We start from the raw sequence: 25,201 nt of genomic DNA, 5'->3' as shown, positions 1-25,201 counted from the left end.
TATCTCGTGTTTAAGATCATTGCTAGCGTTCATGTTTTAAATTTTATTTACCTGGGGTAAGATAAAAGATGAAACATGTGTGAATTGGTCACAATTTTGCATTTTTCAAAGGAATTTCCTTCGATAATCCGATATGATTAAAAAATAGTGACATCAAAACTTATATACCCAATATGTCTACGTCACGATTTAGAGGACCGTCATGGTGTTCACCTTATATTTTCTAATTTACCCAATATCTACTCACAAAGAGGAACATCATGGTGTAGCATTGATGTAAACTGTGTGAATCCGCTAACTTCTAATTAATTTTAAACTCTATTTGATAACAATAGAAATATGTTACATTGTAACCAAACTAGTTTTTTCAAGGATTCTTGTCCCGAGTAGCGTATTCTCATAAAAGTGTGCAAACAAAAAATGTCCTCCTATTGTGACGTCACGATAACGTCGGGATTTCGCGCCATTCTCGGCGATTTATTTTCATAGTAGGTATGCAAAAAAATGCTGGCATAGTGGTATGAATACAAAGAAAAATTTCTTATTGTGGTATGTTTGGCAAAAAAAAATATTTGGCCAAAAATGTATTGGCCAGTCAGAAAGCCAGATTTGGTATGAAAACAAAAGTATTCGAGGATAAAGTGTTAGTGGTAAATACCTGTCAATTCATAATGTATTGTTATGGTAAATACCTGTCAATTCACAATGTATTGTTAGTGGTAAATACCTGTCAATTCATAATGTAATTTCATAATATATTGTTAGTGGTAAATACCTGTCAATTCAATGTATTAAGTGGTATTGTTTATTGTGGTAAATACCTGTCAATTCATAATGTATTGTTAGCTGGTAAATACCTGTCAATTCACAATGTATTGTTAGTGGTAAATACCTGTCAATTCATAATGTATTGTTAGTGGTAAATACCTGTCAATTCACAATGTATTGTTAGTGATAAATACCTGTCAATTCACAATGTATTGTTAGTGGTAAATACCTGTCAATTCATAATGTATTGTTAGTGGTAAATACCTGTCAATTCATAATGTATTGTTAGTGGTAAATACCTGTCAATTCATAATGTATTGTTAGTGGTAAATACCTGTCAATTCATAATGTATTGTTAGTGGTAAATACCTGTCAATTCATAATGTATTGTTAGTGGTAAATACCTGTCAATTCACAATGTATTGTTAGTGGTAAATACCTGTCAATTCATAATGTATTGTTAGTGGTAAATACCTGTCAATTCATAATGTATTGTTAGTGGTAAATACCTGTCAATTCATAATGTATTGTTAGTGGTAAATACCTGTCAATTCATAATGTATTGTTAGTGGTAAATACCTGTCAATTCATAATGTATTGTTAGTGGTAAATACCTGTCAATTCATAATGTATTGTTAGTGGTAAATACCTGTCAATTCATAATGTATTGTTAGTGGTAAATACCTGTCAATTCACAATGTATTGTTAGTGATAAATACCTGTCAATTCACAATGTATTGTTAGTGGTAAATACCTGTCAATTCATAATGTATTGTTAGTGGTAAATACCTGTCAATTCATAATGTATTGTTAGTGGTAAATACCTGTCAATTCATAATGTATTGTTAGTGGTAAATACCTGTCAATTCATAATGTATTGTTAGTGGTAAATACCTGTGCAATTCACCTGTATGGTTATGGTAAATACCTGTCACAATAATGTATTGTTATATGTGTCATACCTTGCAATTCACCCGACAATTCACAATTTATTGTTAGTGGTCGGTACATAACAATTCACAATTTATTGTTAGTGGTCGATACATGACAATTCACAATCTATTGTTATTGGTCGATACATGACAATTCACAATCTATTGTTATTGGTCGATACATGACAATTCACAATCTATTGTTATTGGTCGATACATGACAATTCACAATCTATTGTTATTGGTCGATACATGAAAATTCACAATTTATTGTTATTGGTCGGTACATAACAATTCACAATATATTGTTAGTGGTAGGTACCTGACAATTCACAATATATTGTTAGTGGTCGGTACATGACAATTCAGTTAAAATCTTCACATATTTTGACGTGTCTGGTTTTTATAGAATATGTTCAGACACCATAGTACCGGCTGTAAAAGTCCTTCACCCATGCTCGCTGTTATACATATAATGCGTCGACATTAAAGCTAACAATGCAAGTTTAAAGTACGCATTGAAAGAGAATGGGATTAATAAATAAATTCAGGTCAAATGGTTTCAAAATCTCAGCTGAATGTTTTAACTTGCATGCATTGCCAGGCTCCAGTGGTCAGCGGACACAGCTGAACTGTTCTAGTCATGATGTAAACTATTTCTACTGCATTAGGAAATAACCTCTTCATGTCTATCTTGGATGAGAGTCTTTGTTAGAAAATATAAAACGCGTCATTTTTCTTAATATATTTATTAAATAGCGATTCATATAATAAGTTAACATTTGGAACAGGTTAACAGTAATTAGATGTGAAAATATTGGCAGAATTTCAATGCAGAATTATAAAATAAGCAATTCTTTGTCTAAAATGTAAAATTATTAAAATATATAAATTCAATATATATTCAAAAACATATTCAATCTTAGTTAAACCAGTACTTTTTTTCTAATATATTCCAGAATGATGAAATAAACACGCGCGTGGTGTGGTACAATTTCGTTAAAAGTAAATGAGTGAAATACAATGTATTAGAGAGAAACTCAAATGGATTTGATCATTGACTAGATAATTGTTAGCAGAATAAGTAATTCTCCTTCCCGAGTACAGATGTCTACGTCAGTAAAATAACAGTTTCTGACTCTGCACGATCTAGAAAAGACAGTCATGACTAGATTGGTTATATATAACATCACTATGGATTATAACACTAGAAAATGTCGATTGACAGAAACATGTATAAATATTTGTTACACATAGAAATTTTCCTTATAACTAATTTGGAAAACTCAGTAAGAGGCATTGGTTTCAACTTTGTGGTTAGGTGACATATGTAACCTAATTTCCATGCATATGATATTTTCTGTTATTTCAATATAATAATGTTGCTTATACATATGACGTCATTGAAATATTTCATGGTGGAACACATCTTACTGTGACAAAACAAACCCCAAACTGTATGACGTCATAGATAGGTGGAATCAATAGTGGGCGGGTTATCGTTTTCCGTACAGTCCATATGGACGAATACTCTATCCACATGTTGTGTGTTTTCCAGAACCTTTTCCAGCGATTCTCCTATCGTATGAGCAGCTTTAAGGGACATGTCCTCTGGAAGTAGAATTCCAACTTCTACAACAAATGTGTACCCACTATGCACTGCTTTAACGGAAGTGACGTAGCGAATGTCTCGGTGGTGGTTCAGACATACCCATATGATTTTACTAAGAAACTCTGGTTTGGCTGTCAGTCCGGTAATTATTTTTACCTGGGCTAAATAGAAAAGGTTAAATGATAAAATGAATAAAAAAATCATTTGAAAAAGAAAAGAAAGAGCATAACATGAAAGAATAACATTAATGCGTTATACAAAATGTACCAAAGTTTCATTATTAATACTATATTTTATCGAAGAAATGTCGGCTTAAATAACGTTTAACTTTTGCAGTTTCTTCGTATATTGACACTTGAGCAATGTTACTCGAATGAAATGTAATGCGAAAGCTCCTGTATGAGTTGATCTAGAAAGCATGTTGAATTGTTGATCTGAAGTTAAACATATTTTTACTTACTCCGTCCGAGAATGTACCAAGTCACAGCGATGTACAATGATATCAAAATGGCGCCCACGGGATCAACGTAAGCTAGACTTAGAATTCTGGTTTGTTGTCGCATTTCCTCGGAGCCTGAAACCAGTAAGTAAGTAAAACTGATTTAGCAAATATATACATAAAAACGCAATTCATTTATCAGAAATCAATTTAAACTTATAAAAGGAGTAAGATTAAATACATATTTTGACGCTTCCTGTTAGTTCAGCATGCCTAAAAAATAAAATAGTGATAATGAAAAGATAATGATAAACTAGCTTAAGTAACCTGACAAAACCAACCAACATATGTTTCAATTTCTTGACCAGCAATGCAACTCGAACTATTGTTAACAGAAATAGAGGACCTTACATGAGTGGCTATGTGATGTAAAATTTATCAAACGACTTTAATTATTTGATATGCCACGAGTCTTAATTCATTCAAGTAATCATATAACTTTCATAAATAGAAATATAAGTAAAACATATAGAGATTGAACAGTGTTTTGATTGCGTTAAAGGTGGTATGAACGCAATGGGATACAGACATATTCAATGTAGCGCGTTAGCGCTACATGTAGAATATGTCTGTATCCATTGCGTTCATACCACCTTTAACGCAATCAAAACACTGTTCAATCTATATATTTACATAAATAAATCTACCTTTACGTACAATTTAAAACGGTGATGGTTGCTAAGTTGGGTAACTACGGTAGTCAGGATGACCGAAGATATAGTTCCGATTGTTGAATGTTATAGCTGCAGTTTGGTTTGAAATACAACAATGACACTTTTCAATTATTTTCAACATATATTTTTTGTCAATTCGATAATATATATTAATAATGTCCATTTCGAATAAAAATTGAGATAACCAAGGCGGAACGACTACCGGTATGTATCGTTGTCAGGGTAGTGATGCGGTCCGAAGTGAAGCGAGCCGCCATATTTGATTTTCAAAAAGCCTATTGATGGTATGACCGTTGAGCTGCTGAATGTTTGTCATGAATGTATCGGTCTAAGAACGCGATATACACTAAATTCTTCGCAGTTATGACTTTTATTTTATTGTACAGAGGATAGACAAGTGTTTGCGTGTGTGTAGGCCTATTTTGAATGCAAAGACGGGGCCATTTAAGCTGATGATACTGTTTCGGATAGGCTACCTGTAATGTTTTTTTCTGGAAACCTGTATATGATCTGTTAACCTATTGTTCGCTTAGACGCTCCGAGAATTATTCACTGACAATCAGATGTTCTGTATATTTAGGTGAGATGAGTGACCGTATACACATGTACATCTGACGTAACTATGGGATTCCCCGAACATTTCTGAGGAAAGCCCCCCGGTTGTAGCCCCGACCAGCGATTCATTTTGTAGTTTATTACCGTTACAATGCTTGAACACATGTTTTGTTTTGATGTCAAATACATATTTAATTAGATCTAATAAAAACTCTTTATTGTTATTTTAAAATCCGTCAACTTATGACGCAAAATCTTATCGAAGCGTGAACTAGAAGTAGTCCGAACCTGCACTGCGTTTGTATTCATACGTCATTGCGTTTACGCTAATTTGAACGCAACTCCCCTCCCGTTGACTATATAGGGGCATATGTAAATATTATTTTTTTAACTTTCGTCTATATAAAAAACAGTAGAAATCCGGCTCGGATGTCAGATTTTCGTTTGCTGAAACAATCATGCAACATAATTTATATTATGACGTCAAATCTATAATATGTGACGTCATAATATTGTTATTACACATGCGTCTTACGATATGATGACATAGCCATATGACATGGCTGGACGTGCCTGTTATATGATAAAACATTTCCTACATTGCTCTATTATATCATAATAAAAAAATCAGTCAAGTTTATAAAAATAACAAATACATTATGTATGTTAAACTGGGGTATACAACAAACCATTTAAAATTGATCATTGTGCTTTTCTTACCCGATTCCAGACAAATAAAAAACTTACCTACGAAGAGCTTATGTACATAGCCACAGAGAATGACCACAGTGTTAGCTAAGGACACACGTCAGACCACTGAAAAGCTTACCTACATAGCCACAGAGAATGACCACAGTGTTAGCTAAGGACACACGTCAGACTACTGAAAAGTTTAACTACATAGCCACAGAGAATGACCACAGTGTTAGCTAAGGACACTCGTCAGACCACTGAAAAGCTTACCTACATAGCCACAGAGAATGACCACAGTGTTAGCTAAGGATACACGTCAGACCACTTAAAAGCTTACCTACATAGCCACAGAGAATGGCCACAGTGTTTGAGACAACATCATTCCTGTGATCTTGGGCCAGTGCCTGTATAGTGGGACTGTTGATTCGTCTACACACCAGAAATAAGACAAACTTCACCACTGTAAACGATACAAAACACAATATAGCGACATCAGAACAGAAGATGGATCATGGAAATTAACGAAAACAGAATTCATTAGCAACTTCATTGATTTATCTCAAAATATTACAAATAATGAGTACAGGTAGAAATAAAGAGACTAACATCACAAAATTAAAGTAAATAAAGGCAAGCATAAATCAAAATTACATTTGAATGACAACTAAAACGTACAAGGATTGTAAAACCGTGTGCCCCATGTTCATCTATTTCAATCTTACTTGTAACAAGTTCTTTCATTGGTTAAAAATATGTTATCAGGCCAAAACATAAAAGATAACGACGCCGTTTATAACGTTTTATTTGATTGGTTAATACGACAGAGTAATAATATCTTAGAGAAAGAGTTCGTCAACAACAGTGAAATTAAAGTCACTTCATGCATGTAAGAAATAAAACAATTTACAAACTTACCTACAGTAATCACAGATATGGCGATAGTTATGGTATCGACCACTGGAGGTCGCGTTGTTCTGTCCGAAAGTCCGATTATTTTGGTGACGGACTCCTTTATAAGCTGAAGGGAGGCTACTCCCATTATAACCGACAATACTATGATGGCTAGTGGTTCCAGCCGGTTTCTGCCTGGGGGGATAACAATACAAGATATTCAAGATAAACAAGCTTACACTAAGTGTTGCAACAAGTGCCCTGCCGTCAACATACATTTTCTAATCTATGGTAAGTTATTATTGCTTAGTTATACTATCTTTATATGAAGTTTGAACAAATTATGTTGATATGTTCTCAAGTTATCGTCAGGAAACTAAAATTTGTGAAACAATCTATTTTTATTAACAGAGAAGTTTGTCGTTAACCTTTTGATCCCATATTCAAACCCAAGCTCTAATTTCTCATATGCTATCATTGTATGAATTTTGAACAAATTCCGTTGATCTGTTCTCAAGTTATAGCCTGGAAACTTGTGTGTGAAACAATCTATTTTTAGTAACAGTGACATTTGTAGTTGACCTTATATGCTTCCATAGTGTGAAGTCAGCTAAAAATCCGATGATTTTCTTAACTTATCGTCTGCAAAATAAATATTTTCCAAAAAATCTGTTTTTATTAACGGTGACCTTTGCAGTTGACCTTTTGACCCCAAGGTGTATTTTCCCATATGCTACCATTGTGTGAAATTTGATCAAAATCCACCCATTTATTCTCAAGTTATCATGTGGAAAGAAACTAAATCCGGACAAACAGACAGACAGACGGGAAAACCACTATAGTTACTATAGCACAATAGACTTAGTTAACACTCGAAAATAATAATTTCATGGTTGACATATAATTATTAGACCGAAGTTGTCTAACATGAGAGTCTAATTAACACCATTTTGATAATGTCCTGGCTGTATAAACATTATAAAGTTCATGGTCCTCAGAAGAATGCTTCTACTGAACGTAATAATGCAGTAAGGCAATTTCCTATTGTAGTTTTTGTGACAACTACGAAATTATCGTGCATGGCAGTCTATTTTGTGATCACTAACCTTGGTTATGAAAATAAGGGTTTGACAAACCTTGTGGATAGGAATAAGGATTGCCCTTCCTGATTGCCCGGGCTGGTATTACTAACCTTGTGGGTACGAATAAGGATTGCCCTTCCTGATTGCCCGGGCTGGTATTACTAACCTTGTGGGTACGAATAAGGATTGCCCTTCCTGATTGCCCGGGCTGTGACCCACAGAACAATACCAGACGCCAGGTCCACAACACTGTCCACCAGACTGGTGATGATCGCCATGGAGCCAGATATACCCGCGGCTATACTCTTGGCGATGAGAAGTAGCTGGTGAAAATGTGATAAAACATTACAATGTTTAATGTATTACAGCATAGTAAACATTAACACGTCAAAATAGGAATCAAAGTACATGTTTTAATGTACGATAGAGAGGAACAGATCCAAACGTGTTTTACTTACTAAACCGACAAATGACAACCAGAAAACAAATGTACAGATATTTTATTTAGAACATAAGAGTATACGTAGTTAATGCGACAAAAAAGTCAAACATGTTTCGTTTCGAATTTAGTGGCAATTATGTGAAAAGATGACAAAACATAAACATGGCAGATGATGAACTTGGTAGCTCATAAAAGCTATAAAAAAGCAGATAAAAGAAATTGTTGAATTCATTCAATGGGAAATGATCTCATATCAGTAGTGAGATGTGTCAAGAATCAACGACTTAACATTTTTATTAGACAACAAATCATAGTCACACCAACGCTTATAAGAGACTCGACATTCAAACACTCACATGACTTATGTAATACTAATTACCGACATGTAGATTATTACTGACAATAAGTGACTAGAAATACATGCATGACAAGATGTACGGTTTTTTTTACTGTTTCGAAAACATGAAGGGTTTGCTGGCTAGCTAAAGGTTATGTTATAATACTTACCAGATTTACAAAGAATGTCAGTTTGGAGTAAAATGTTGCCTTTTTTAAAAGCTCTGCGGCATCCCTGGCATCACATGACTGGTCATCCCGACTAAGCCGTTCGTAACTGTCAATCAATGCTGACTGTTGCTTGTAGAATGATCTAACAACGAAGGTTAATCACAACAAATATGACATGCTGCCTAAAAGACTTACATAAACAATAGGTACACTAAAGTTCATTTAAAACGGCTATATTGTAACACGTGTACTTCATTTTTATAGTGATTCTCATTAGGCTTATTTATGTATGGAATTGTGAACGAAGATATTTTAGTGACGTACCAAATCTTAAAATAATTGACATTTGTTTAATTGAAATTTACAAACCAGATTTTCTCATGCAGAAACCACAGACAAAAGGACTCGTGTACAATATAATCTAGACCACTTAATTTGAGATGTCTTCTAACCAATTCTCAACACTGGTAACCAGGTCATGTTTTTTTTCCATCTGGTGTGAATGTTTGGTAACTTGTACTGTCAGTTGAATGGGGCCGCGGTGGCCGAGTGGTTAAGATGTCCCGACATATTACCACAAGCCCTCCACCTCTGGGATGCGGGTTCGAATCCCATGTGGGGCAGTTGCCAGGTACTGACCGCTGGCCGGTGGTTTTTCTCCGGGTACTCCGGCTTTCCTCCACCAACAAACCTGTCATGTCCTTACATGACCCTGGCTGTTAATAGGACGTAAAACTAAACAAACCAAACCAAACCAAACCAAACTGTCAGTTGATATTCATACCTTAATGACTTTGGTAAATCCTTTTCGCCCTCTAGGATTTTTCTCCCGCCTTTAAATTGATCAAGATTTATTTTCCATGTATCAGATGAACCTGTAGAAAGAAAAGACACACTGTTGTAAATCATAAATAGGAGAAATTTACCTGCCCATTCAGACAACTAATTAGTACGTTAGTATACGTTCATCGATCGTAAAGTCATATTAATTATAGATGAATATAATCCGAAGAATTATGATATTAATTACGGCGATATAACATCAGAATCGTCCCACCTTATAAAATAACAATTTTACGACCTACCACACGTACATACGATAGGTGGCCTGACACAGCATACATTTATTTAAAGATTAACTTGAAAAGATTTTTATGTTAGGGAGATATAACACAAAAATCTGAGTGAACTCTAAATAAACCGCGATTTCAAATTAATCCTTATAATGTAATATACTAAAGATAATCTCTTCAATACTCAAAATTCATTTCGGGACACTTTTGTCTATGAAATCATTACGCCGTCATTTCAGCCAATCAGAAGGAACGTCATAAACGGCGACGCCATTTTTCCCATTATGGGCTGAAGTAAATTTTAAGCCAATGAAAATGCTTGTAACAAGCAAAATTGAATTATTGAAAGATAAGGTATAATAGTCTAAAAACTTAAATTGATATTTTACTCACAGATATTTGTTTGATAAAAATAGCTGCTGGCATACTATATAACCCCGTTTTCATTTCCAAGGTGGTGTACCATCATTGTTAATTACGTGGGTAAAAATGGATTGCAATATGTTTCTATTGAGGTTTCACGACGTATTGTTTTGTTGTTTTTTTTTCTTTTTTTTTCGTTTTTTTTTTCGCGATGGCGATCATTTTCAAAGATGTTCGGGAAACAGGATTGAAAAACCAACAATAATGTTGATGAACATATTGCCAAAACAGTCATCAGTGAGTAAAATATCTATGCAAGCTAAAAGATTATTAACCAATATTTCAATCTATGTTGTTTACATCCTAAGTTGATTTAATGAAAAAAATATTAAACGCTGTCTTAGGGTGTAGGTCGAGAAAATTGCTCGTTTTCAATATTGGAAAAGTTCTGATGTATCTCCAATGTCTATAGCAAGATCGTCACAAAATTTGGACTAAAATGGATGCTAATATCTATAACAGCCTGGGAATCACAGAGCTTACTTTTTAATAAGAAACATCTCATTAGGTACGAGAGTGTTTATTTTATATCACTATCAGTTGCTGTATCCTATAGTTTACATTCCCTGAAAAATCGTTTTAGTGAACTACGAACCTTGACCTTTGTGACCTTTTGACCTCGGTTTTGTTAATCTGATGGAGGAGGGAGCAGACGATGACTTCCTGCGATGTCCGCCTCCTTTACTGGAGAGTTGTGCTAGTAGGTGGGATCGCTGGGTAAACAATACAAATAATCATGGCGACATGCTTTAGATACGGTAAATAAATAATACGCCTGGGTATGTATATAAAGTAAAACACGTGAACCCTGAAGGGGCCAACAAAATCACTTCGTTATAAAAATACACATATTACAGACATCTTATTGGAACCTTGACGGGGAATGATCAATACTATGTAATTACCATGAAATCGCTGTAAACATGTTCACTATATACGTGTGTTACATATGAATAAAGGGTAATGAGGTAAATCAAGAAAGAACGAGAAATGGGGGTCAAAAAATGTTATCATTATCGCATAGATTTGTAATATGAAATTGGCATGCTCACGGAAAAACAGTCAAATGCAAATCGTCTGAAATAGACCCGGTTGTTTGAGGAAAAAATATTTGCATAATTCTTATAAAATTATTTAGAACAGTATTACCAGTGATAAAACACATTCGTCGTCTCCTGGACCTTTTCCTACTATGGAATTGTAGTTCCTGTCATACAGGCCTTGTAAATTGGATTCCATAAGACATCTTTTACAATTGTCTGTCCCTAGAATCTCACAGGTATGCTTTATATGACATTTATACGAAGATCTGTTAGTTCCGAAAAATCTGACATCCCGTGCGAGGAAGGCCGATTCGTCCTTCGTTTCGAACGCATGATTAATGTTTCCATTGACACCATTGCTTAATGCTGAGCTGTTGATCACTCTGACGCTTGAAAGATTCGTCTGAAATATATAAAGACAATATTACGTCACTCTAACGCTTGAAACAGTCGTCTGAAATATAAAGCCAATATTACTCCACTCTGACGCTTGAAAGAGTCGTCTGAAATATAAAGACAATGTTACATGACACTGACGCTTGAAAGAGTCTCTGAAATATAAAGACAATATTACGTCACTCTGACGCTTGAAACAGTCGTCTGAAATATAAAGACAATATTACGTCACTCTGACGCTTGAAAGAGTCGTCTGAAATATAAAGACAATATAACGTCACTCTGACGCTGGAAAGAGTCGTCTGAAATTTAAAAACAATATTACGTCACGCTGACGCTTGAAAGAGTCGTCTGAAATATAATGGCAATGCAGTTAATGTTATCTCATATAAAAATTAGCATTTCGAATATAATCCTCTAGAATAAATTGATGAGAATCAAACGCAAATTGCCTTCTGAACTTTACCCTATCGCATCCTGTTAACAATATGAAGTGAGTATATTGTAAGTCGCTTACAATCTCAAGTTGTTTTTTTTTTAAATTGGTTTTAGATTGGTTGCATACACCGTAAGTATTTTACTTGCTAGCATGATCATAATCAGAACCGTTGACCATGATTAACTACCTATAAAATTGTTTTCACAATACCATTATATATAGTATAGATCAATACGTATTTGGACGTTTAAGTTTTATTACTTTTACTTTAACTTGGTTGATTCAGTATGCATTTGTTCTCGCCACGCCTCATCAGGGGATGGAATCCTAGATTGTTGAATTGTCTGATATCGATAAATTGCATCTTCGTCTCTTCCTGTATTCAAAGTGAAACAGGTTGATGACATACTTTGAGGTATTACAAATAAACCTTCACGATCGATATATCGTGGCCTGATTGGGGATATTTCATTTCCGTCTGTTGCCAAACGTGATTATCATCTTTGTCTAATGGTCCTAATATCAATTAATATGTTGACCAGGACTTTGACCTGGCACACAACTTTCACGAAAGATTTGGGTTTAGTTTCTTCGTATATAGTGCTTAAAAATGTCAATTGCGATCTATTTAGCATGATCATGAAAGGCGACTGACGTTTGGATACTATCTTTTCTCTTTCTCTTGTTTGACTTTAATCTTCCTAACGTCTCCCTTGTCTTTTAATTGTACTGCCCTTAAATTTCAATTTCAACAAACTTAATTTCAAATATTGCTTGAAAAGGGATTGAACAATAGACATAGCCTATATAAGTTCTATCCTTACTACCCTTAAATGTAGGTGTAACGCTGATCAAAATACATGGACTATCTAAGGAAGGCCTATTCCGTTTACCATGTTTTACGTATGGCATTTGGCTGTCACTGTGTTATTTTCGTAGACGATGTATTTCCGCGGCCAAGGAACTGTGGCTGACGGTCAGATAAATACCAAAACTAAAGCGAGATAAGATAAGATACTCAAATTTAGTCGCCTTAAATAAGTTCACACTCTACCTGTAGCTCTGTAGCATGGTGATATTGCATGTGAGAAAGACAACAACAGTTACCAAACTATTTTTAAGAAACAAAAATCACGAACAGTTATAAAAAGTCTCTATGATATTCATCGGTATATTTTCTATTTTTACAGAGAATGTGTAGCCAAACATGATGGCAAATTAGGATTAGCTTTGAGTGATATTGCGTCTCCATATGCAATGGTGATAGTACTAGTATAGCATTACGTTAATGAATTGTACAGAAAACACATTCCTGTTTATCGCTGCTTTTATGTTTTTTAATCTATTGTCTAAGTATGTTTACTTTTTCAAACAATAAATGTTGTTATTCATTATTTCTCAAAGACTTCAGATCTGATTATTACACGTAAATATCTGGAAATGTTTAACATGTAATTGTGTTAGCTTAGGGAAGAAGTCAAACAAGGTTATAATAAATATATACATGTACATGTAATACTGTGAGCCAATTCAATTTGTTTATTTCCGTAAGCCTTGCAGCTTATAAGATACAAAGTACAATTCAAATACCAATTAGATAATTCAAACATGTACAGGAGAGTGATTTTATCCAATTAAATACAAAAATTAGCACACAATTATTATACATCAGATACTATACAGTTACGTTGTAGTAAGAGACTGAGAACGTTTCTGGAATGCGACTTTTAAGAATTTTCCGAGATTATTAAAATCATTAACATTATTGACACTGAGTAATTTAACAAGTTTGAACACACTTGGATGATAAAAATAATAAGGTTTCAGATATCTAACTCGTAGTTGAGTATAAAAAGGACATTTAAGGATGAAATGAAACTCATCTTCTATATCATTGGTATTACAAACTGTACAGATTTTATTTGGTCGTGCTACAATTTTGAAACCTACCACTTTCTATATTTAACTTATGACTACTTAATCATATACTTGTAATACTGTTTTTATACTTTTGATCAATAGGTTTCTTTAAATAACACTGCAGACCAAAATTATCTTCTAGATGTTGATATAAAATTCCTTTTGAGAAATTCTGTATTCTGTATAAAATTTCTTGAGTACATACATAATAAAAGTTTTGTTCAATTAGTTTATATTCAATATTTCTCTCATAAGTACTATTCCACAAATACCCCAATCCTAGCTTATTCAATTCGGCTAGTAAATTCATGACCCAATCATCATTATCCAATATTCTTTGCTCATATCATGCATTTAATATACAATTATCGGTTTCTTTAAGTTTTACTCATAGTATACAAGATCGTTACAAGTGTTTTTACCGACGACTAGAATTCTTTTACAAAAACTAAAATGTACTTTTTCAACCTCAAATGCTCTATAAAACCCCCATACTTCACATGCATACCTTATATACTACTTACGTAAGTGTCAAATACTGAACATAATGTTTCAGTGTTAAAACTATGATTTTTTTAATTTATTTGATAATGCAAAATATGTTTTTCTGCCCTTTTTAGCTACGTGTTGAGTTTTGTTAAATTTACCATTAAAATAAAAAAACATATCTAGATAGTTTAAATCTACAACTTCAATCGTTTTTCCTACATTAAGTGTTAGCTTCCATTCATTATTATACAAAAGCATTGCATCCAACATAGTTTGTAAAGCATGCGGACTTTCTGCAATAAGCATTGTATCGTTCGCGTACATAAGTAAAAACATATCAATATTAATTTCAACCGGTTTACAACTTTCTTTCATAAAAATTCATTTGTTCTTCATTAGTTCTGATAATTAATCTATTTATACTTTATGGTCAAAAGGTTAATACTTGTTCAGTAGAGAAATGAAACACACATAATGATAAAACACCAATGTGGATGAAAGATCAAACGGTATTGCTCCTGTAGTAAATTGAACTGATAACACAGAAACCTGTTATAATGATCAGCTGTCATCAGCATACCGTCGGCGTCACCAACAACAGGGTAGGGACCTTCGTATACTGGTAACTTGTCTCACTCAACTTTGGTACAGATACACATTGGCATGATTGAAACATTAACGGTCACATTTTTTATCTTACACAAGACGAGTGATTATCACGAATTATTCAAAAACTCAGGCATGTCTAAAACAATCCTGAATTTAAAATATTGTAGCATTTTGAAATCTGGGCAAAACGTTTTCGAGTTTTTTGATATTCATTACTTCACTATATTCAACACTTACAATGTACAAAGACCTTCCGATATTGTCTTTGTTTATTTATTCATCTATTTTATGTTTGCCAACAAGGTTGTGTTAATGTACATGTTTTATTTTTATCTTGAAATAGCGGCAATCGTCTCAAAAACCTCTTACTATCGGTATTAGTTTCAACATGAACGTACTTTTATAATATGCAATGGTTTATGTAAATGAGCAGAAAAAATAAAGCAACAAAAGAATTTGAATTTAAATTTAAATTAATGAAATAAAAAGTAGTTATGTTATTTTCTATATTATTATTTTAATGTTGACTATGTTCACACTGTTACAATTTTGTCTTCTTATCAATGGATATTTCTAGAAATACTATGTATTGGATATTTATGCCATCTAGATAGGTTGGGGACTAGAAGTACATATGTAGATGTAATTATACAGTACAGTGACCGCCCAGAGGGAAAGTGAAGGTCAAACTAGATACACCGTATTGGTCAAGTAAGCATGGACATCACATGTTTACCTGTAGCGATGGCCTCCCAGGTAACATACCTGGATACAGATAGGACAGCATTGTCAGCTTTCTATCACATTTATTGTTGATACAATCGAGAATATAGCGATTCGATATTGTACTTAAGAGTTGCAATTCAATGACGGACTCTTAAATAGACAAAGATATAATTAATGGGATCAGCTGTTAAAATAATTCAAACTCGTGTTTTCAAATGACGAGCTGTTTTTAAAGTTTTATCTTTGATTTAACATTTTTTTCTGGATATTACTATTCTGAAGTAACATATTGAGGTTTGCATTGTCCGTACGACTTTGGAATAGCAATAACTGAAAAGACACTGTTCCTTTTCTGTATTCGAACTTCCTTTTACGTTTGACGGATCCCCTTACGTCGAATTTCTAAGACCATTGTATATTTTATATATAAAAGGTGATGCTTGTCAAAAATGATAACTTAAGATAAAAGAACAGCTTTCAAAAATATATTTATTCTCACTTGATAATGACAATAAAATAATTTATCCTCTAATATCCCATTTAACTATCACATTCACAATCTGAATTGTTGTATCATAAAAAAACAAGAAACAATATATAACAAGAACATCTCTGATCAATTAGGTGAGTAGAACGTATCTGAGTGTTTCAAAACATAGGTATACCAGAACTATACCACTTTAAATCACAAAATCGCCATGGAAATTGCAAATCATCATAAAAACGATATGTGCTTGAATGAAAGGATTGAATTTATATTGTCTTAATGACATATTAGTGCGAAAAAAAATAGGTAATTCAGCACATCTTGATATGTAACAATGAAGTCATATTGGGAAATGATTCTCAGTAAAGGCAACAGATGAAAAATGAATGGCGAAATAACAAAGAAACATGTGATTTCAAAATATGTATGGTGAAATGTTAGCCAGAATAAAATAGCATCTGTTTTTAAGAGTTAAAACAGAACGGTATACTTTTGAAAGCATACCTAGGATTGAAAGCGTATAAATCCAGAAACGAGACAAACAAGCAAGTCATACTCAGACATTTTGCAGTACTGGCCTTCTCGTATAGCCAGGAAAGACAAAAATTATCGCATATATATCACAGTAATATACATTAATGTTTGATATAATGAAAATCACCGCAAGGGAATCTTTAAACAATAAAGTATCTTTCCATTTCTCCAAGTGTATTGTTCAATGACAAAAGTTGTAATCCTTATTGCGACTAAAATACGTTTTGATGCCATAGTCTTATTACTTTCATTGTATTCTTTCGTCATGTCCAAAACACATCCACACGATTCTTACGGAAAAGTTTTGGCGCCGTTTATTTAACAAACGAGGCATGTTGAAACACTCTCCCGAAATTGTGAGGAAAACAGGAGATATATAAATGGGTTTGCTGCGAAATTAACAAACATCAGTACTCGACATATTTCCTCAAACACTTTATATGCAGGGGAATCCAGGGACTGGAATCCTAAAGACACGATGTCCCGAATGTTCGCCGGTGTCGTTGTTATGATGTAAACAATAACAATGGCCGTCACCATCCGGGACATTATCCTCGTGACGTCAGCACGTGTGGCAGCAATTGAGTGTTTGAGTTTAGCCGTCTTCATAAAATGTAGAATAAGTATTATCAATAGAGGTAAAACAGCCATCACAATTGTAGTTATGATGTTAAAAACAAAAGCCAACAGCGGGTGTGAATCGGCCATGACATAAACAGTCACAATATAGGCGGAAATAAAGATCGTACATCCCAACCAAACTCCACCGGAAATGGCTAAAATCTTTTTCACCGTAAACCACAAATATCCTTTTAGTGGGTAAACGAGTTTGAAATAACGGAATGAATATAACAGGACCACGTGGTAAGCGGAGGAAGCACCGGAAATGGTGGCCAACGAGTCCATGACGAGGAGAGAGAAAGGCGTAGTGGCAAAGCCATTGTAGAAGAAATGGAGCACTACCACACTGTTGTATTTTAGGATGATAAACAGGAAGTCAGCTAAAGCAAGCAAAGCTAGGGCCGTGAAAGTCGGCGTCCTTAGTCTGGGGTCGGCCGCCACCCGGACACAAACAAGGAGATTGGCTAGAGCCCCGGGGATGGCTATAAGGGAAATAATCACTGCTACAGCACGGCATCCTGACGTGGAACAAGGGCCAGTGTAGTCCCCATTGTTGGAAGGAGGAATAGAGGCGTTCTCCGTACTATTCGTACTATTCTCAGATATGTTCATCATGTGGCAAAAGTATACCTCTTAGTCTCCTTCACTGTCTAAACAAATCCAATGATGGTGACGAAAAACATCTTGTCTGTCAATCTTAAACATTCAATACATCATCCAATATCTCGGGCTTATCTCCAGACAACTAGTACACTCACGTCACAATTATCTTATTGGAATTCAATATCAGTATATATACATATCCACATCTTAGCTAATGTGTATTCTTGATGACGATATTAACAGTCAGGGAATTTGACTTCTGCTTCTGCCACTTACATAAATACTTGTCAACAAGCCAATGATCACTGCAATGTAAGTGCCATCGATTGGAACATTGGTAAATTATTCCTGAGCTACATAAAACGATAATGAGCATTATTGTCCACCAACACACCTTCACGCGAGGGCCACGAGACAAGGCGCCTACACTTTGTTACATGTGTATACCTGGGACCTTAGGCTGTTTTATTTCCAACACTGAAGTGAACACCAAATGGGATTAGAAAAGAATGTAGTTGGTCAAATCTCGGCCGGAATCTACTGTTAACAACACTGGTTGTGTGGTCAGTTCTAGGTCAAATTTATATGTTTACAAATAAATCTGGACCCACACATACTATCGCCTTATCGTTCCGTGCAGATGTTTCTATATTATTATTGTTGCAATTCGAGCACATTTTATCTTCGTTGGCACAACATTTAAGCCATTTTAGCGGTGTATATCCTGTGGTGTTTATCATAGAAACTAACCAGAGAACAGATATAAACTAATCGGAAATTTCACTTTCCTTGTCTATTGTTCTAAGGTATCCGGGCCTGGGTTAGATTGTCTCATAATTATCATGGATTGTGGAAAACGCTGTCTACATGAACCGGGATCAATGCAATGTATATAAAGCGCGATTATATGATTTTGATCCTTTATTTTTGTAAAATTCAAATTAGTTCTTTTTCACATACAAATTGAAATGTATATGCAGAAGTATGTTATCATTATTTTGAACAAGCTGAGAAAATATCAAAATCAAATTTTATTGGTAAAATTTTTATATTTATTATTCTTATTAGCGTATCCATTTAGTGAGTTAATTTTGTGGGAATACCACATTGTAAAATAATATAAATGTCTTGGTAGAAAACAAAACCAGAAAAAAATATAGATGTTACACTAGAAATCCTCAACCATGAAAATAAAATATAGATGTTACACTAGAAATCCTCAACCATGAAAATAAAATATAGATGTTACACTAGAAATCCTCAACCATGAAAATAAAATATGATGTTACACTAGAAATCCTCAACCATGAAAATAAAATATGATGTTACACTGGAAATCCTCAACCATGAAAATAAAATATAGATGTTACACTAGAAATCCTCAACCATGAAAATAAAATATAGATGTTACACTAGAAATCCTCAACCATGAAAATAAAATATAGATGTTACACTAGAAATCCTCAACCATGAAAATGAAATATAGATGTTACACTAGAAATCCTCAACCATGAAAATAAAATATAGATGTTACACTAGAAATCCTCAACCATGAAAATAAAATATAGATGTTACACTAGAAATCCTCAACCATGAAAATAAAATATAGATGTTACACTAGAAATCCTCAACCATGAAAATAAAATATAGATGTTACACTAGAAATCCTCAACCAATAGGTGAGACTTCCTAGACTTGATTGCTTCAAAAACGAGTTAGAGTACTATCATCAAACTTATATATCTTATTATAAAAACGACTTCATGATTATCTGATGTCAATCCTAATAGTCGTTACAATGTATGTATCAATATCTTCAGCTGGAACTATTTCTTGTATGGATGTTGTTGGAATGGTCATTAAAAATATCTAAATTAGAAATGATAGTGAAGTTAATTTATGACAAATGCCGATCCGATTTGTGCGAATATTAAGGGCTATACAGAAGTCATCTGATCCCCAGCAACATTATAATATAGGCTCAGTATCTTACCAACAGTATAGTATAGTAACTGTTAATAGGACGTAAAACTAAACAAACAAAAACCAACAGTATAGTATAGGCTGGGTATCTGAATTATCTGGTCCCCAGTTAATATTACCAACAGTATAGTATAGACTAAGTATCTGAATTATCTGATCCCTGAATCATCTGGTCCCCAGCTAATATTACCAACAGTATAGTATAGGCTGAGTATCTGAATCATCTGGTCCCCAGCTAATATTACCAACAGTATAGTATAGGCTGAGTATCTGAATCATCTGGTCCCCAGTTAATATTACCAACAGTATAGTATAGCTGAATCATCTGGTCCCCAGTTAATATTACCAACAGTATAGTATAGGCTGGGTATCTGAATCATCTGGTCCCCATTTAATATTACCAACAGTGTAGTATAGGCTTGGTATCTGAATCATCTGGTCCCCAGTTTATATTACCAACAGTATAGTATAGGCTGAGTATCTGAATCATCTGGTCCCCAGCTAATATTACCAACAGTATAGTATAGGCTGAGTATCTGAATCATCTGGTCCCCAGCTAATATTACCAACAGTATAGTATAGGCTGGGTATCTAAATACTAAATATTACCAACAGTATAGTATAGGCTGAGTATCCTGAATCATCTGGGTCCCCAGTCTAATATTTACCAACAGTATAGTATAGGCTGAGTATCTGAATCATCCCCCTGGTCCCCAGCTAATATTACCAACAGTATAGTATAGGCTGAGTATCTGAATCATCTGGTCCCCAGCTAATATTACCAACAGTATAGTATAGGCCTGGTATCTAAATCATCTGGTCCCCAGTTAATATTACCAACAATACAGTATAGGCTGGGTATATGAATCATCTGGTCCCCAGCTAATATTACCAACAGTATAGTATAGATTCAGTATCTGAATCATCTGGTCCCCAGTTGATATTACCAACAGTATAGTATAGGCTGAGTATCTGAATAATTAAGTCCCCAGCTAATATAATTTCCAACAGATAGTATAGTTATCTTAATTTTATTATAAAATGAATTTTTGTATTTTAAAAATGCATTAAACTCAATACACTTTGTGTTTTTCCTGATTAATATTGAATCACGACGCGAATTTTCCATTTTCTTTATAACTTCTTTTGGCAATTGCTAAGTCACTAAATTCATACGAATAATTTGGACGTCACAATTACATAACTAAAAATGTCGCAGTATTTGTGACAATGCAATTCAATGAAAGTAAGTATCTTTGTCATAAGATATCATATAAAGTGATAGAAAATAAAACAAAAAACTGAAACTTTGAAGAAGAGGAAATAATAGTTTTAAAAAAACATTCCTTATCCTCTCAACCATTGTCTATTTGCTGTATAGTTCGTTGATCGACACATTGTATTTAATCCATTGTATGCAAACATAAATATCCGTGTTGACGGATGACTGTGGACACTGTTTGTTGTTTTATCACGGACAAATAGATTTGACCAATTTCTACAGTCCCATAGTATTGTTATTGTTGGTATAATGATATTGAACATGTGTTTGTTGGAAGTGATCGGTACGTAACATGTGTTTAACAGGTAATTGACCTGGCACGTGCTGATCCGTCACGTGATTGATCATTATATGGTCACCATGGAAATATTTTCTAACCTTCACCTGTCAAAAGTGATAAAAGGAGACATATTAGAAATCGTTAACACCGCTTTACCCGATTTATATAATATGTAACACTGGTTACATGACTTAACGTACTAGATTCGGACGTCTGTAACTCTAGAAACACGGTGTCATGTATAAGTTAAAATCATTAGATACTTAATTAACATTAGTTAAGGATTAGCTTGAAGAGATTTTTTTATGTTATGGAGATATAACACAAAAATCTGAGTGTACTCTAAATAAATCGCTTCCATATTAAAAATTCATTTTGGGACTCTTTTGTCTTTGAAATCATTACACCGTTATTTCAACCAATCAGATGCCACGTTACAAACGGCAACGCCATTTTATCCTTTATGGGCCTTTAGTGAATCACGATTATGCTTATCATCATTATACCCGAGTAATCATTTGGTGCTGGTTTTTTCTTGTGAGTTATTGTTTCACTTGCTTATATTTACACATAAAACACCAACTAATACGTGTAAGTATTTTACGTGAATTATTGTGAAAAATGTAGAAAGCCTTCATTGATAAAAAAAATGCCACAGAATGACTTGTTGTAAAACATAGGTTTAATGTAATACTAAAATAATAGACCCAAGTGTTTCATGAGAGTAGGCGTCGCTCTCTGATCTGGTATTGATGTTAATAATATATAACAAGCAGACTAACACATTCTTAATTGATATACCTACTGTTTTGGCAAAGCATAAATCACATATCTAGAAAACAACCAAACTGAAAATTTGAATTCATTACTAAAATAGCCTTTAATGAATATGTATAGGTTATGATAAGAGTGAAAACAACGGATTGATAAGAAACACGGTCAATGTGTTTATAGATGGAAATTAACAACATATTTTGCAGTTCACCTATAAGCTTTATATATTGTTTCCGTAGCTGACAGCTGAATGACAACCTTGTAAATGATTGCCATCAGCGCCGAATCCTTGATGTTTACACGATAATTGTGTTATGATTTGCTAGTGTCATCTATTTATCAATTTTTGAAAAATGCATTTTTTTTCTTTCTTTAAATTATTCATCTATTCGACAGAGATGATACATAATGATTCATGATTCGAATACTTTTCTGACATTAAAATTTACCTATTATGGTCTGTCATGCTTTTTTGATCTAACGTTCGCACTGGAACTTCAAATTCATTATAATATCTTTAAACAGACTTTCATTTTCTATGGTCTGAAAAATTGATAAAAATTGTTGGCATTCAGCTTTCATAATTATGGTTATTATTTGGTACATCATCCGTTCTTGGCTTTCCATTGCTGTGTATCGCCATACACATTTCAACTTAAGGACATGATTCGACTTATTTCGATGAATTCTGATGCTTACCCGATATTTATATAATCGACACTAGATCATCTTTCCTGCGGGTAGGAATACCACACATTCGGCTAATAAATCAGTACCATTCACTTGTAACTTTCCCTCCGGATTTATAATATATTTATCATGTTGACACGTATATGTACTATTACATACTTGAAGCCAAATCTATCATAACTTAATATACACTTTCAACTAATTAAAATGTACATCGGCGTTTGACGAGCAATTTCCCATATTGATATAGATCATAGATTATTATCATTCGTTATTCCATCGATAAATGTTTGTCATTGACATTTAATTCGGCTTCTGTTATTGGTAGAAGCTAATATTACATCAATTTCTAAAAGTGCACTTCTATGTTAAACAATAAAATGTGAGCTATGTTATTAATCATTAGAATTCTTAACAATATAGAAATTGATATAATATGAATATCTAAATAGAATATTTATTGATTTCATACCATTTTTTTTTTCAATTTTTATTACAGCTATTATGCTCACTATTAAATACTGATTATGTCATATGAGGACCATTGACATACTGAGAAAACCAAATTAATTCCGTAAATTGTCAAAATAGTCCATCACTTCTGCCTTCCCTGATCATCGAAATTTATTTTTATAAAAATTAAAGAAGTCATCAATTAACATATTATACACAAGGTGGCATATTAGATAATCAATCTTGACTTTTTTCCACGATGCACCAGAACTTGGCATGTTTTAACCGCACGAAAAACGTCGCAGAGATAAGTGCCTTGGTCAGCAAATGTAAGGGTGGTTACACTGTGTGACCTCCCACTTCATCAATTACCGTGAATTATGCGGCATTTATGTATCATGAAAATGCATGATATGTATACATCATACTAAATCGATAGTTGACTTATGTGCAATCATGCTATTAGCGATTTCCTATCAGCCATTGGATTGGGTTTTTTTTTCTGGCCGCAGTATGCTGATAAAAAAGCAATATAGAATTTATTTATAAGTTATGAATATCCTTTTTTCATTTCTAAAGAATATAGTCAAAACAGAATGTCGAGTAAACATGTGTTCTAGATGTTTTATCAAAGCTAACCGTCGACCCGCCCGTTATCCTTAGACTTCCGTTTATAACATCCTTAGATAATATGATTATTGTGACAACATTTAAAATGATGACTAATTTGATGATTTTGAAATCATAATTTCACGTTAAATCTGCAATGATGATGACTTTGTGCAAATGATGAGAAAAATCGCCCTTTTGAAAACATCTTAGATTCGTTTCATTACATGAATTTTTTTATAAAACATTTTTTTTCTATTTTGAATGTGATTTGCAAACTGGAACTATCTTACACACTCAATATTTTTTTCACGTGAATTGTTTCACGTATTGTTCATGTGAAATTCACGTTGGCTGTGTAGCAATACGATGAGGATTTACACTAGAAATACATAAATCAAACTCAACGTAATACTAGAATATCATTACAGGAAAATGCAATTCGAACACAACCTTCAAAAATATATTTGAGTTGTTATAACTAGATGAAATATATCTCGCCTAAGGACTATCTATGCTGCTACCGTTTTGACATCTAGTATGTTATAAAACGTTCAAAGTGAAATTAGATTATCGTAAAATTAAAAATACACTTACCTGATCCTGTTCCTCTTGTGACGTCATAATTTTTCACGATGAAATCGAAATAAATTTCTAAAATAATGTAATTTTTTCACGATGATATGCCACTTCTGATGTTAGGGCTCCTTATTTCTGATGTCAGGGTTCCTGACTTCAACCAAATAGCATTTTCCAAAAGTTTAAATCATTTTAACTTTCTTAATACTTCGAGTAATAATAACCAATAATTAAGAGAGTGCGTCGGCCTGGCGGAGGGTTACGTTATGCAAGTGAAGTCGACTGGCGGTCATGGTTACGTTCATTTTCGGTGTATTTATACACCGTGTAATACACCTGGATGTCAGGAAAGATGAAAAACTTGGAACACTACGACAGGTACATGTTGTGATCATCATATCCGCCAGGTGTCGCTAGAAGCACGGTTTATTGCCGGACATTCTGTACCGTCGTTAATCGTTGTGTTACATACTACTTATTTGTGTTTTACTTTGTCCAGATTTTCCTGACCAGTGTCCAGTCCCCGTCTAACA

At 33.7% G+C, this 25,201-nt stretch overlaps 2 protein-coding genes across 2 annotated transcripts; both read right to left on the bottom strand.

The window, feature by feature from the left end:
* Nucleotides 1-2,463: 2,463 nt before the first annotated feature.
* LOC138315095 (uncharacterized) lies at nucleotides 2,464-24,945 on the bottom strand. The gene is made up of 10 exons (XM_069255840.1): nucleotides 24,687-24,945; nucleotides 11,301-11,597; nucleotides 10,747-10,864; nucleotides 9,440-9,530; nucleotides 8,656-8,797; nucleotides 7,873-8,029; nucleotides 6,649-6,819; nucleotides 6,071-6,193; nucleotides 3,773-3,886; nucleotides 2,464-3,473 (listed from the first exon to the last, which is right to left on the bottom strand). Exons 1-10 carry the CDS (start codon nucleotides 24,711-24,713, stop codon nucleotides 3,166-3,168), a joined length of 1,548 nt encoding a protein of 515 aa, XP_069111941.1. The 5' UTR covers nucleotides 24,714-24,945; the 3' UTR covers nucleotides 2,464-3,165.
* Nucleotides 16,245-18,402, bottom strand: LOC138309333 (somatostatin receptor type 5-like). Its single transcript, XM_069250513.1, has one exon. The coding sequence runs from the start codon at nucleotides 18,028-18,030 to the stop codon at nucleotides 17,113-17,115; it is 918 nt and encodes a 305-aa protein (XP_069106614.1). The 5' UTR covers nucleotides 18,031-18,402; the 3' UTR covers nucleotides 16,245-17,112.
* Nucleotides 24,946-25,201: the final 256 nt, after the last annotated feature.

Source organism: Argopecten irradians, chromosome 1 (genome assembly GCF_041381155.1).
Source record: "Argopecten irradians isolate NY chromosome 1, Ai_NY, whole genome shotgun sequence".
Taxonomy (NCBI): Eukaryota; Metazoa; Mollusca; class Bivalvia; order Pectinida; family Pectinidae; genus Argopecten; species Argopecten irradians.
This window is presented reverse-complemented; position numbering and strand designations above follow the sequence as displayed.